The sequence below is a fragment of the Chenopodium quinoa genome, unplaced genomic scaffold (assembly GCF_001683475.1).
Source record: "Chenopodium quinoa cultivar QQ74 unplaced genomic scaffold, ASM168347v1, whole genome shotgun sequence".
Lineage (NCBI taxonomy): Eukaryota > Viridiplantae > Streptophyta > Magnoliopsida > Caryophyllales > Amaranthaceae > Chenopodium > Chenopodium quinoa.
In genome coordinates, this window is record NW_018744167.1 from 2263000 (window position 1) to 2278883 (window position 15884).

The 15884-nt window shown below is 34.3% G+C and overlaps 2 protein-coding genes, 1 non-coding gene and 1 pseudogene across 3 annotated transcripts; 3 read left to right on the top strand and 1 right to left on the bottom strand.

Moving 5' to 3' along the window:
* LOC110693894 (UDP-glycosyltransferase 88A1-like) lies at positions 1-1964 on the top strand. The gene has a single exon (XM_021871068.1). The coding sequence runs from the start codon at positions 353-355 to the stop codon at positions 1781-1783; it is 1431 nt and encodes a 476-aa protein (XP_021726760.1). The 5' UTR covers positions 1-352; the 3' UTR covers positions 1784-1964.
* Positions 1965-6898: 4934 nt separating this feature from the next.
* On the top strand, positions 6899-8290 carry LOC110693895 (annotated as a pseudogene).
* Positions 8291-9246: 956 nt separating this feature from the next.
* LOC110693896 (UDP-glycosyltransferase 88B1-like) lies at positions 9247-11565 on the top strand. Its single transcript, XM_021871069.1, has one exon. It carries the CDS (start codon positions 9892-9894, stop codon positions 11305-11307), a length of 1416 nt encoding a protein of 471 aa, XP_021726761.1. The 5' UTR covers positions 9247-9891; the 3' UTR covers positions 11308-11565.
* A 706-nt stretch (positions 11566-12271) lies between these two features.
* On the bottom strand, positions 12272-12344 carry TRNAA-UGC. Its single transcript has one exon. It is a non-coding gene; the product is annotated as a tRNA-Ala (tRNA).
* Positions 12345-15884: the final 3540 nt, after the last annotated feature.

Genomic DNA, 15884 nt, shown 5'->3' on the forward strand with positions numbered 1-15884 from the left:
TTAACTACTCCGTAGCATTTATGTTTGATAGTGATTCGTGAATTTAAAACTGAGAAAGTAGTTGTAAGTTGGCCACGATTTCATTGTAATGGTCATGGATTACATCACCATCTTAACTACTGAAATCTCAAAGATTTCCACTAAGAATTTCTTGTACACCTTCTCCATTTATCTAAGTTCAATTCAAAAAAAACGTGAGCCACGAGTCCACGATACTCGGACAATCACACAGTTGGTTCAGATAATAACATGCTTAAATTACAGTCAATAGTGTAGTTTTCTTGTTTCTATTCCCACATTTTATTCAATCTTCTCAAAAAACAAAAGCTCAAACTCCTCTGCTTTTCCAACAATGGAGAAAATAGTACTTTACCCTTCACCAGGAATCGGCCATTTAATCTCCATGGTTGAGCTCGGAAAACTTCTCTTATCTCATTCATCTTCTATCTCTTCCATTACCATTCTAATCGCAAACTTCCCATCACTGAGTAGTTCATATTCATCCTATATCTCTTCTGTTTCGGCTTCGTTCCCTTCGATCACCTTCCTTTCTCTTCCTTCAATTCCTCTACTACTTGGTGATCCATCAAATTACGAAGATGTTGAACATATGCTTTATGAAATTCTTCGAAGTAATAGCCAAAATGTCAAACAATCCCTCGAATCGATTTCTATCTCTTCTCCTGTTTCAGCCTTCATTATTGACTTCTTTTGTTACTCTGCTGTTGAAGTTTCTCAGACACTTAAATTACCCACTTACTTTTTCTTCACTTCTGGCGCTTCTGCTCTAGCATTCTTTCTTAATTTCCCGGTGTTCGACAAAATTGCCACTGATTCTTACAGGAACCTTAAGGATTCGGCTTCTTTTGAGATTCCGGGATTGTTCTCTGTTCCTGCTAGTCATATGCTCGAGCCTATGCTTGATCGAGGTGTGAGTTATCATGAGTTTGTTAAAATGGCTGAAACTATGCCCAAGTCCGATGGGATCATCGTTAATACTTTCGAGTCGTTAGAGGTTAAAGCTGTTAAGGGTTTGAAGCAGGGGACTTGTCTTCCTGGTACTCAAATCCCTCCTGTTTATTGTATTGGGCCTTTGTTTGCTAACCGTGGCGCCGGTGCGGAGAATAATGGTGAAGAGAGGCATGAATGTCTGAAGTGGCTTGATTCGCAACCAAGTAAAAGTGTTGTGTACCTGGGGTTCGGGAGTAGAGGTATGTTTTCTAAGGAGCAAATATGGGAGATAGCTTTTGGGTTAGAAAGGAGTGGGGTGAGATTTCTGTGGACTGTTCGGGCCCCTCCTAGTCAAGAAAAGGGTGCCAATTTGTCCCAGCCACCGGATCCGGATCTGGACTCGATCCTTCCAGAAGGGTTTTTGGATCGGACTAAAGATAGGGGCCATGTGGCTAAGTCATGGGTCCCACAGATTGCGGTGTTGGGTCATGAATCGGTGGGTGGGTTTGTGAGTCATTGTGGGTGGAACTCAACTTTAGAGGCTGTGGATGCTGGGGTGCCTATGGTGGCGTGGCCTCTTTACGCTGAGCAAAGGTTTAATAAGATTCTGATTGTGGAGGAGATCGGGATAGCATTACCAATGGATGAAAATGAAGATTGGTTTGTGAGTTCAAGTGAGATTGAGAAGCGAGTTAAGCAAATTTTGGGCTCGGAAGGAGATATTGTAAGAAAACAAATGCTCAAAATGAGTGAGAAGGGTAAAATTGCTCTCAATGAAGGACAATCATCTAATGTTGCATTAACTGCGCTAATGGAATCATGGATACATTGAAGATTGTACAATGTTATATAAGTTGCTATGCTGACATTACAATTTCTGGGTTTTACTTTTTTTTTAAAGCTTTCTAGTCTCTACTTCTGTTAAATCCTTAATAAGCTTAATTACTTGTGCAATTGTTCTGGAATTCTCAATTTGTTAGAAATAATGAAGTGATCTTTGGATGTTGCCTATATTGGAAGCTATTTTTGAGTTTTTATCTTTTATTTTTAATGCATTGTATATACTTATCCTAAAAACAAGAGTGTAAAGAATGGTTTGGAAATTTTAAAAACAAAAGTATATTTCTGTATAATGGACTTGTTTACCGCATAAGTCATTCAAGTACTTTTCATGGACCATGAGCTAGTCAGACTCACGGGAGTATAAGATCCAATGGAGACACAATTGGGGTGGCCTTGTAAATTTGGAGGAAGCCAGGTTTATATTTTGATAAACCTTAGCTGTTTATCAAATGGCATAGTAGTAATTAAGTCGCCTTGGTTTTCGCGCAATGGGTTTTTATATTATTTCTTTTGTCATTGAATAACTTTTACCCAGCTTCTCCCTTCTACAAAAATGGAGGAAGGTCGTTGCCCACAAAAATCAGTAAGAAACGAAGCCAATTGCCCGCAAAAATCAATAAGAAACGAAATCAGTTGCCCACAAAAATTAGTAAGCCATTTCATCACCATGTTTTCTTTCATATATCCATCTCCTCCATTACAATTACCTGACAGCCACCATTTCTACAACCACATTTCTGGCGGCTTCGCCGCAACCACATTTCGAGCGGCTTCGCCGCAAATTAAAAGAAAACCCTAAAATAAATGGGAGAAATAACAGGAATGGTTAACCCTTAAGGGTAAATTTTTTGTCCTCTTTCATCTTCCATTGAAGCTGCTCTTGAGGGTTTGAAGTTTTTATTTTTGGGGAAAGAGATGAAGATGTAGAGGGAAGAAGATAAAGTATTGTTCACCAACTGTTTACTTTGACTAACAGCAAGGCTAATAACTTTCCCTAACAAAAATATAAATTGACAAAATTGTCCCTACTATTCATGTTTAAATAGTCCGATATACCCTTTGATAAACAAATCAAGTTTATCATAATGATAAACTTGAATTTGCTCGTAAATTTGTTCACTTCCAAAACTTATTTACTCATCTGTTATATCTTTGGCCTCATTTGTTTTACATGGGAATTTATTTCCAATATGAAGTTACATGGAAAGTTATTTTCTTGATGAAATTTCTTATACTTCATTCGCTCTTCAAATATTGCAACATGGGGATGGACACGAATTTTAAGAAATAAAGAAATAAAGAGGATTAAAGTAGGGATCATGTGATAAGGAGAGAGAAAAAAAAGAAAAAAAAAAACATGTGCATACATGAAAAATGGCTACTGATTTCCGCACATCCCATAATCAAATCTCACAACTTTGCACGTGAGAAAGCAAATTGATATTTGACTTTTCTTTGCTTTATGTATTTTGTTTTAGTTGTTAATCTATTTTATTTTGTTATTATTTTTTTTTGTAGTAGTTTTTGTTTGTTCTAATTCTGAAACAAGTGTTAAGTATTTTTAGCACAATAGCAGTAGTTTTCTACCGTGAGTCAAGTTTGATTTTTTTTTTTTTTTACATAAATATAAAAATGGAAATGACATTTTTTTTTTCTTAAAAAAATGACATTTTATAATCAACTGATATTATAAAATATTAAACATCTTCAATTAATAACTATGATTATCTCAATTAAGTTTTTAACAAAATACAAATGTTGGGCAAAAAAAAAAACAAATATTGTCTCAAATGATACATGAATACGATTCATCAACCAAAGCTACTCCAAAGATCTTGTGCCAGTAACTTCAAACTAACTATTCCAATGACTAAACCTGCATCCATTACGACAAAACTACAATAGCATATAATAGTTAGTTTAGACAACTAAACATAAAACCAAACTACGAAAAAAAAATGCATTACCTTAATTAGTGTCTTTGCACTTTGTATCGTGGACATCACATAAAATCAAATATTCTCGACCTTCACAATATTAATTAAACATGTTAATATAATATCTTTTATATAATAGTACAATAGCATGACAATATAAAAACAACTTACCAAAAAAAAATTTACCTTACGATGATTTATTGTAATTCGAGTTTGGAGGCAAAAGGTTCAAATCAACAACAAAAGAGGTGGATGGACTAGCCAAGTCATTCAAAATTGGAGGCATGAAGGATATTGAAGAATTTTGAGTAGTATTTTTAGGACATCTTCTACGATCATGACTCGTGTTGCCACACATGCTGCACCTTCTGACCTTTACGACCATCTAAAAAACTGAAGGATCCCTCTTTGTAGAAGTACTTTGTTTTTTCTTTATTTTTGAATCAGTTATAAGAGTTTTAGATTGACGAATCATGGGTTCAAGAACCAAAGGACTTGAACAACTAACAAATTGGGAAATTTGTTTTCGAATACCTTCTTTTTGAGTAAGAGGTAGTTGCTGATATTTGAGTGGCAACTCTTGTGCAAGCACATCAATCCGATCTCCATGAACTTTTTTATTCTCTCCATTCTTTGAAAGTGATATGTTGTCAATTCTCCACTGGTAATGAATGTTGTCAAGCTTTAAATCCTCATTTGCCATCCTTCTCATCACGTGAGCACAAGGGAGACCCATAGTTTTTGAAAACTGACCAGTACAAGTAGGAGACAAAGAATCGGAATAAGCTAGCTCAAATTGGTTAAGGAGTTTTCTTAATACAAAATGAGAAACGTGACCTATGAGCTTACTTAAGAAGGGGATACGCAAGTCATGAGGAATGCGTATCTTCTCACTTGACAATTGTGTTTTAATCTCATTATACTGATGATCAACATCATGACAAATTTTTACCTTCATTGTGCGAAGGTCACCACTCGAAACTTCAAGGTATTTCTTCAAAGTAGCATGTGAACCTTCGGCTCTAAAACTAACAACATGCCCAAAATGCATATATTCACTTGACCATGCTCTAAAATATTTTTTCCATGGAAACCAAGTATTCTGAATGTAAATAAGAATCTCTCAGTACTTCCCATACTTCACTTCAAATTCAGACCAAGCTTCATTAAATTGATTTTCAGTTGAAGATTCAATCAAATTTGTCCAATCAGACATAAACACATCCCATTCATCACCATCATCAAAAAAAGGCTTGCACTTTGCTAAAATATATTTTTCAATGTGCCCTACACACAACAAATTACAAGTATTAGGGAAAACAACTTTAATTGCATTCATCAAAGCCAATTCTTGATCAGTCACAATCACCGATGGTTGCTTATCATAACCCAAAATCTTACCAAATTTTTGTAGTGCCCACACATAATCACTTTCCTCCTCTTTAGATAAGAAGGCAAATCCGCAAAAGAATGATGTATTAAAACTAGTAACTCCAACAATATCAAGTAAAGGCATTTTATACTTGTTAGTCTTATAAGTGCAGTCTATCACAAAAGTATATGAGTAAATTCTTGCTAATTCAATCGAACTTGGATGAGAAAACAACAAATATGTCACATGTCCTTCATTATCACACTCAACATCTATAAATAAAACCACCTTTACCAAGTTCATCCATCAAAGCTTGGATCATTGAACGACCTCTTAGCTCATCTTTAATAATTTTAGCCTTCACATTATAAAGAGTTCTAGATATTGCTTTTAGATTAGAGTTACCTTTTTCGAATTTTTGTAAGTATCTGCCGTGGAGCAATGCCAGCAGCAATCATCTCTTTAATCTCATTAACTTCCTCCCTTGAGAAACGCCAGGCATAAGGATGTCCCGAAATATCACTTGATAAATCATGGTTATGAGAGAGATATTTAATTTCGACTCTCCAACTAGTGTCTTGGTTCATTCTTCCACAAATTTGAAATGGATAATTCATTAATCGAGTTCCTGACTTTTTCTTTCCACTATTAGGGATATGGCTACGATTTAGTTCGATATGATCCACCCCGATCACAACCAATAATAACCCATTTGTTTTTTTGGATTTTTGAATCACCGTAACAAAGCCTTGTGAGTAGGTCATTCCCCAAACAACCTCCAACAATGTTTCTTTATTCGGAAAATTTTGTGATGAAAGTTGATACATATCAGTGGGTACTGAGGAGGTTGATGATCATCAAATTGTTATACAAAATAGAAGCTTTTGGAGTTAAAAGATTGATGGTGGGGTGTGTACTAGGGAGTTGGAGTAAAAAGCAAAATCAATGTTTACGATTTGGGAGTTGGGTAATTTACCCGCAAAAGTCAAAATTAAAAAAAAAAAAAAGGTAAAACATTGGCACGTGAGACTTAATGCACTTAGAAGGAAATTATGAAAGTAAATTGTAGTGGGCCAAAAGAGGGTGTGTGGTTATCAATTTGGGGTGCGCGGAAATCAGTGGAAAAATGTTACAATATTTGTAAAATTTCGTAAAATGATAATTGTTGCAATATTTGTAAAACGAAGAAAGTATTGTATTTTGGTATTGGATGATTAATTTATTTTAATAAAATTAAAATAGAGAACCATAAAAGAGATAATTTGTGAGAGTGTGAGAGAGGGTAGTTTTTTTTGAAAAATAATTTAAGAGCATGCTTAGTAAGAATGTGTTATGGGTTGGAAGCAGTTTTAATTAAACCATTATCGTTACCAAGAGTTTGGTTAGAAAGTTTAATGCTTTCCACTATTTGTTACCTATCTAAAACCTATAATAACAATTAAGATCAACCATGTACATTGGCATGTGTGCTAAGTTTAAATGGTCAATTATTTAGAAACGAAGAGAGTATATTAGCAATGTGCACTAAATTTGACAAGCAATGAATGATTGCGGGACAAAGAGAGTAATTCTATAAGAATTTGATTTGTGAATCTAAAAATATCAAAGCAATTGTATGATGGCCACAATTTCATTGTAAGTGTCATGAATTATCACGTCTTGACTGCTGAAATTTCTAAGATTATCACTTACATTTTCTCTTAAACACCTTATCCATTAATTAAGTTCAATTTACAAAAAAGAAAACGTGCACCACGAGTCCACGAACCTCAGACAATAACACATTTGCTTTACAACTCAGATAATAATAGGGTTAAATAACAATCAATTAATTTTCTTGTTTCAATTCCCACATTTCATCTTCCTAAAAAAAAAAAAGCTCAAACTCCTCTGTTTTTCTAACAATGGAGAAAATAGTGATGTACCCATCACCAGGAATCGGCCATTTAATCTCCATGGTTGAGCTCGGAAAACTTCTATTATCTCACTCATCTTCTATCTCCTCCATTACGATTCTAATCACAAACTTTTCCATATTAACTGGCTCATATTCCTCTTACATTTCCTCCGTTTCGGCTTTGTTCCCTTCAATCACCTTACTTCCTCTGCCTTCAGTTCCTCTAATACTTGTTGATCCATCAAATTACAAAGATTTTGAACAAATACTCTACGAATTTCTTCGTAGTAATAGCAACAATGTCAAGCAATCACTTGAATCGATTTCTATCTCTTCCCCTGTTTCTTCATTCTTGACATCTTTTGTTACCCTGCTGTTGAAGTTTCTCAATCACTTTAAATACCCACTTACTTTTTCTTTACTTCAAGTGCTTCTGGTTTAGCATTATGTTTTAACTTCCCGGTTTTCGACAAAATCGCCACTGATTCTTACAGGAATCTTAAGACTTCTTTTGAGATTTCAGGGTTGTTTTCTGTTCCTGCTGATCATATGCTCGAGCCTATGCTTGATTGAGGTGTGAGTTATTATGAGTTTGTTAAAATGGCTGAAACTATGCCTAAGTCTGATGGGATTATTATTAATACTTTCGAGTCGTCAGAGGTTAAAGCTGTTAAGGGTTTGAAACAAGGGACTTGTCTTCCTGGTACTCAAATTCCTCCTGTTTATTGTATTGGGCCTTTGTTTGCTAACCGTGGCGGCCGTGCGGAGAACAATGTTGAAGAGAGGCATGAGTGTTTGAAATGGCTCGACTCGCAACCTAGTCGGAGTGTGGTGTACTTGGGGTTTGGGAGTAGAGGTGTGTTTTCTAAGGAGCAAATATGGGAGATAGCTTTTGGGTTAGAAAGGAGTGGGGTGAGATTTTTGTGGACTGTTCGGGCCCCTCCTAGTCAAGAGAAGGGTGCCAATGAATGCAAATGAAGATTGGTTTGTTAGTTCGAGTGATATTGAGAAGCGAGCCAAGCAGATTTTGGGATCAGAAGAAGGAGATGTAGTAAAGAAACGTATGCTTGAATTGGGAAATATGGCTAAGATTGCACTAAATAATGGTGAATCGTCTGAGATTGCATTATCTGCATTGATGGAATCATGGAAGTAGACCTGTCAATGGGTCGGATCCGATAAGATAGTGTGATTCCATCAATGAAGATAATACAATGTTACGTATGATGGTGTGCCAACCTTAAAATTTCTTGTCTTTACTTTATTTTGAGCCTTTTATTACTTATGCCATATTGGGATGCATATTATGGCATGTTATGGCAATATTTAAGTTTTTTTTTTTTTTTTTTTTTTTTTTTTTTTCCTTCCACGATTATCACATGGTAGTGGGGTAACGGTTTCTCCAATAAGGCAATAATTAAAGTACTGCCAAAAGTGACTTGTGAATTGTTTTGGGGTTTTGGTCAATCATTATGTCAAAGATGTGGTGTTTGTGCCTTGCTCTACCAAGTAATTGAACGGAAGGAGCTTACTCTAGCAATCAACTAGATAATCAGATTTTTAAGTTATTTGTAAATAATGAAATTTTTTAAATATAATTATTAAAATTTAGCATTAATGAAAGTACAAATTTTTGATAAAAAAAAAATCACAAATTTTAATTAAATTTGACATGAACAAAAAGAAAAATGATAGACTAATTATAATTATTTAACTATTTTTTTTAAGAAAAAATTGTCGTTTATTAGAAGAAAAAAAAAACCTTGTAGAATATACTCCGTAATACACTTAATAATAATCAATTTTAAAGCTTTTTAAGAGATCAAAATAACCTTATTTTACTTATCTATCAATTTAATTAACTCATCCATGTATATGTTCACAATTATTTTCAAAGTTTGTTAAGAATGTCTTGAAAAAAAATATGTCAACAACTTTACAATTTCTTACAAATAAGTGTAAAACAGATGAGGTAAAAGTGTTTTTTAAAAATAAAGAAAAAAGTAACAACTTAAAGAAATAATCAAGGAGAACCAACTAAAAGCCATTCTAAAATGTAGGGAGTTGAAAAAATAAAAATTAAAAAAGATAAAAGAAAAAAGAGGAGGAAAATTAAAGGAATTTAGGAGGGAAAAACAATAGTATAGGTTTTTGCTTTAGTAATGATTATAGAGATGTTTATAATCTAACTCCCAACCTGAGGCGCAAGCGGTTCGTTTTGCATTGAATTTGGCTAGAAGATTTGGTTTCTCAAAGCTGTGGGTCGAAATCGATGCCTTGAATGTTGTCAAGGTATTATCGACTCATGGTGTTGCCGGTTTGGCTCCTATGTTTAGAGTTTATAATGATATTGTGTTAGATAGAGCTTAGTTTAATTATTGTATTTTTTCCCATGCAAAGAGGTGTTGTAACACTTTGGCTCATCTAGTGGCGAGGGGAGATACAGAGGGGAACTCAGAGGTTATCCATTTATTTGGTTGATTAATATTAATGCTCTATCTTCTCTTCAAAAAAAAAAAAAAAAAAAAAAACTCCCAACCTCCCTTTTTACTTAATGGGCTTTAATGTGAGGAGCGTGATAAGAGTATATAACCCGATCTTGAGCTTTAATTATCAGCTTAAACTTTTGACTGAGTTGGTCATTTAATAGTTAGCACTTAAAAAAACCCCAAAAGAGGGAGCACCTTCATAAATATCGCCTTTCAAAAGAAAAATATCAACTACTCGTTCAGCTTTTAAGATAAAGTCCGTTGATCTGCTACTACTACCACACACCACAAACACAAACCCACACACTTCTTCCTTTAAATAGGTACACTACAAAAGCTAAGGCATTTCCTAATTAATCTCTTCTTCCGTCAAAACACCTTTGTTTGTTTTTTTTTACAACAATGGAGAACATTGTACTCTACCCATCACCTGGCATTGGCCACTTAATCTCCATGGTTGAGCTTGGAAAGCTTCTCTTATCTCATTCATCATCTATCTCCTCCATTACTATTCTCATCTTAGATTTCCCCTTTATAACTGGTTCATATTCCTCTTACATGTCCTCTGTTTCTTCCTCTTTTCCTTCAATTAAATTTCTTTCTCTTCCTTCTGTTCCTCTTGCTCTTGGTGACCCTTTAAAGTACCAGAATTTAGAGCATTTGAAATTCGAAATCTTTCGTAGTAATAATCCTAATGTGTTAGAATCTCTCAATTCACTTTCCCCTGTTTCAGCTTTCATTCTTGACTTCTTTTGTTACCCTGCTGTTGAAGTTTCTCAATCTCTGAAAATACTCACTTACTTTTTCTTCACTTCTAGCGCTTCTTCTCTTACTTTCTTTCTTAACTTCCCGGTATTCGACAAAATTACCTCTGCTTCTTTCAAGGATCTTGACATTACTCTTGAGATTCCAGGTTTGTACTCTGTTCCAGCTAACTGTATGATTCAGCCAATGCTTGATCGTGGCGGAAGTTATCGTGAATTTGTTAAATTAGCTGAAACATTGCCTAAAGCTGATGGAATTATCATCAATACTTTTGAGTCATTGGAGGTTAATGCTGTTAAGGCCTTAAAACAGGGGACTTGTCTTCTTGGTACCTCAGTTCCACCTGTTTATTGTATTGGGCCTTTGATCGCTAACCGTGGCGACGGTGCGAAAAATAATGGTGAACCAAGGCATGAGTGTCTAAAATGGCTGGACTCACAACCTAGTCAAAGTGTGGTTTACTTGAGTTTTGGAAGTAGGGGTGTATTTTCTAAGGAGCAATTGTGGGAGATGGCTTTTGGATTGGAGAGGAGTGGAGTTAGGTTTTTGTGGGTTGTTCGGGCCCCACGTCGCGAGGAAAAAGGTGATGCATTCTTTAAGCCACCCGAGCCGGATTTGGACTCGTTCCTACCAGAAGGGTTTATGGAGAGGACTAAGGAAAAGGGTTATGTGGTCAAGTCATGGGCACCACAAATTGACGTGTTGGGTCATGAATCAATAGCCGGGTTTGTGAGTCATTGTGGATGGAACTCGACTTTAGAGGCTATTGATGCTGGAGTTCCTATAGTGGCGTGGCCACTCTATGCTGAGCAAAGGTTTAATAGGATAGTTCTCGTGGATGAAATAGGGATTGCGTTACCAATGAACGAGTCTAAAGACCTGTTTGTAAGCTCGAGTGAGATTGAGAAGCGAGTCAAGCAAATTGTGAACTCTGAAGAAAGGGATGTTATAAAAAAACGAGTGTTGGATTTAAAAGACAAGGCTAGGGATGTACTCAAAGGAGGATCCTCTAATGTAGCACTGACTACATTAATGGAATCATGGAAACGATGAAGAAAGGTCAATGTTCCAGTAATGTGTGATGTATGATAACATTGCACAACGGAGCTTGATAAACTGTAATCTACGTTCTATTTGTCATGCTTAGGCTTTGTTGAACTTGCGTGTGATCTTAACGTGATCAAACCATTTGTTTTGTTTTATTAGCAGTTGTTAAGGGTCTTGATGAGTGTTCCTTTTCTTTGTGCAACATTTCAAGCTATCTAGCTAATTATCGTGGTGTTGGTTAAATAATAATGTTTTCATATTTTCGAACCATTTGAGATTTTGTGTTGACCGGTGTGACATGCTTTATACATTTATGGTGTAGAAATCAGTTGTGATGAAAGTGCTTAGAGCAACTATAATGGTGTCTAATTTATTTAATAGTTTGTCATGCCACATCATCTCCTTAAGCTACAACAATTCTAGCTATTTGTCGCTTTAATGGTTAGCTAGTTGTAAATTAGTTTGTTTTTAAATTAATAATAGCTTTTATCTAATAATTATTTACCAAGCTAATTAGCTCCACAAAGCTTATTTGCTTGCCAAAGCTAATCAACAAGATGTGCAACAGTGGTAAAGCTATTAGCTTAAGATTTTTAATATTTGCAAGCTAGTCCCTTTTCCCAATCATTGGAGTTACTCTTATTATTTTTCCCTCTTAATGACATTTAAGATCTAAGTCATCTAACAACTATACTTATTACTTCTAAAACTTGCCTACTTTGCCTTGTTATACTGTGAGAATTCATTAAATAGCATGTTATTCATACCTATAATATTTATAAATGGAGGTTACAAGACTCACTACGACATCCCCAAATCTTTAATTAGCTCATAGTTGAAAATTTATATATTGATGCTCAGATAGTTATATTAACAGTATCAAATCTGATGGGAAAAAACTTTTTTAAAACAAATTCAACCGATGCAACGTCAATTCTCAAATGCCATACTCCAAGGAAAAAAAAACATTTGGAGATGCGGGGGATCGAACCCCGTGCCTCTCGCATGCAAAGCGAGCGCTCTACCATTTGAGCTACATCCCCCGTTTGGCTCCTTTAATTGATTTTAAATATTAGTACTATACGTATAGAATATAGCTGTTAGCAACATTGCTAAAGCGAGATAGGGACATAAAGTTGGGCCGGTTGGCCTCTCGCAATGGTCCACTTTATACAAAGCTTCATAAAATGAAGCAGCAATTTATGAATGGCAATAGGGGAGTGGGTGCGGTGTCCACACACCCACACCCGTACCCGACAAAATTTATAATTATATACCTATATGGCTATATGTATACTTATCGTGGATGGCGAGTACATATTTAACATTTATATCTGTCCAAGCGTGTATAAATCTAAATCCACATCGAAACAATTATTACCCCTAGAGGGTAAACCCTAACCTAATTACTTAGGAGATTCATAACAGTTGGTAAACCACGACTATTCATAATTTCAAGCACTTAATTAGTTAATTCATCAATGTAAATGTTAAAAAATCAATAACCAATTACCACTATAATAGAATTTTTGTCAAAACTCAGCACTTTACAGTGGTAGCAGCATTGGTTTTGTTATTGATATGTCTCCCAATATCAACAGGGTTCTTATGGACTACACAAGTTTTGTGACTATTACTTCATATTGGTCCACAATGGCTGTGAAAATATTGATGTGTTTGAGCACAAAATAATGGCTTTTGTACCTCAAGAGTCAAGAGTGATCATCAAGGGCATGAATGTGTTCAAGTGGACAACCCTTTAGGTCTTTTTTAGGTCCATGTTGAAAGTCTTGTTTCGCATTTCATGATAACAATAACCATTAATGTTGCTTTTACATATATATTAACCTTTTTATGATGTATTGATATGGTTCTCCTTTCTCTCAGCTTATTGTTGCATCCAATCCAATCTTCCATTGCTTTTCTTTCTGTTGTTTCTTGTGCTATATTGTTATTGTTCCTAATGTTTGTTGCTAAATGATGTAATTTATGTTAAATGCCTGAAAAAATTAATGAGAAGCATCATCAAAAGTATATTAAAATAAAATTTCTTGTAAGTAGTGAGCAATATGCTGATTTATCATCAGATCATAATCATTTTTTTTTTTGAGAAAATTAGATAATCATATACATAAATTACATAATATGCGTAATTGATATTAGTTCATTGTAATCAAAATGATATTATTAAAAATTAAAATCAAGTTCGCCAAAAATTGCACTAACCTATGCACCTAGCACTGTCAAAACGGTTTGACAGTTCGGTTTCGGTTCGGTTTGAAATCGGTTCGGTTTGAAATCGGGTCGGTTTGAAATCGGTTCAAATGTCTTACGGGTCGGTTTCGGTTCGGTTTAAATAATTATCGGTTCGGTTCGGTTTCGGTTTATTCTTGAACGGTTTAAATTCGGTTCGGGTTATAAACGGTTCGGTTAGTAAACGATTCGGTGCAAACGGGTTGCGGTTTGTTAACGGTTCGGTGTAAACGGTTTTTAACCCGGTTTAAATTCGGTTCGGGTTGTAAACGGTTCGGTGCAGACGGGTTGCGGTTTGTTAACGGTTCGGTGTAAATGGTTTTTAACCCGGTTTAAATTCGGTTCGGTTTGTAAACGGTGCGGGTTGTAAAAATTCCAGGTAGTAAACGGTTCGGTGCAGACGGGTTGCGGTTTGTTAACGGTTCGGTGTAAATGGTTATTATCCCGGTTCAAACGGTTTCAGGTTGGAAACGGTTCAGTTGTTTTTTGGTTTAGTTTTATTTTAGTTCGGTTATAACTGGTTCGGTTCGTTCACGGGTTTGGTTCTTCTATGATTTAACATTATTTAGATCGGTTTTATTTCAGATTTACTAAATTACGGTTCGAGTCTGTTTTTGATTTCAAAAAATTTTGTACTACTTTCTAACTTTTTGCTAGTTAACAAGTTTTATATCAAGCCGAGACTTCATCACTTCATATTGAGGCATCATATTATATGCAAATTCTCATTAATTTTATAAATACATATCATGTTATGATTTAAGTTTAGCTATACTGATCTTACTAGTTTATTATGAAGTAGATTATAAAAGTTTAGTGCATTAATGTATTATTGTTTTACTATCAGATTATTATCTGTTTCCGATTTGATCATTTAGTTAATAGTGTCATAATCATGATTTGATGAGTTGTTGTGACATCGAAATTTGCAATTTGGTATTCGATACTTAATTAGTCAACAAGACTGATAATTAAGACTCGTTTATCATTATATATTTGCATAAAGTTATACATGAAGATATTACAGAGTAGTTTGATTTGTATAATGAAAGAAAACATTAATGAAGAAGAAGGTAATGTTGATTCCTTCAATCGATTATACAGATACATAACATATAACCATCTCATATTCTCATAGTTAGATATTATTAGTATAAAGGGATGAGAAACATAAGATTATTATATTTTTGTATATCCTTTACTGGTTTACCCTTAAGGCTTAAGTCACTAATTAGTAATTAGTAATTACTTAATTAGACTAACAAGTTAATCAGAAAGAGTAATTTTTAACTTGAGTCTAGTAGATCAAATACTGAAATGGTATTAGTATATTACCGAGTATGATAGTCTAGTACGCTGCTAATCTGTTATGCAGCTATGCTAAATTGACAATTGCTCATATAGTCATATTAGTCAATCACTCATGTAGACATAACTCATATCTAATTAAGTAATTTGTATTTATGTACTAATCTACTAGTCAACTATATCATTTATAAGTTTACACGATTACAAGTGTATTGCTTATAGGTACAGCTAAACTGATATAAATATAACCATATAACAAATCCGTAGTACTTCTAACTCTCTAAGATATGACATCATTATTTATTGAACAATTTTCGATTTTTTATTAATCGCAACGCCTAGAAATTACACGCTAACCGATTCACATTTTATAATTTAAAGAACTTAATATTTTAATGTGTGTGTTAAAAAAATTTTATAAAAGCTGATATTATGAAGGTGAATATCGTTTTATCGGGATCCGAGAAATGTAATTAGTTTTTTTTTTAAGGCATGTAATTAATTAATTGTATAAAAGTTTGTTTAATGTTATTAAAATAAAATTAAAAATTTTGATTTTTACAAAGTGGAAAATTAATTTCATTTTTTTGGTTGACAATTTCAACAAAATATGGTGGGAAATTTCCCTCCAAAAACCAAAAGGAAAAACACATTTTAGATTTAGAATTTAGATATTTTGATTCTTTAATAATTAAATAAACATGTGGTTCATATATTATGCAAAAGAGAAAAAAAAAAAAAAAAAAAGTGAAACGTGAAACTGTGAAAGACTGAAAGGCAATTAGGTTCTTCATTCATCCTCTTCATTCATCCTCTTCATTCCACAGCATTCACCGTTCTTCTTCTTCATCCTCAAATCGAAGCGTTGAATCCTCACTCACTCTCAAGTTCTCAACTCTCAAGCTCTGAACTCTTAGCCTTCAATAGCTCAAAGGTAAATTTTAGTTAATAGTTTTTGTTTTCGTTTCGTTTTTTTTCGATTTTTTTTTCGATCTCTCCATTCTCGTTTTTTTTTTCATTCT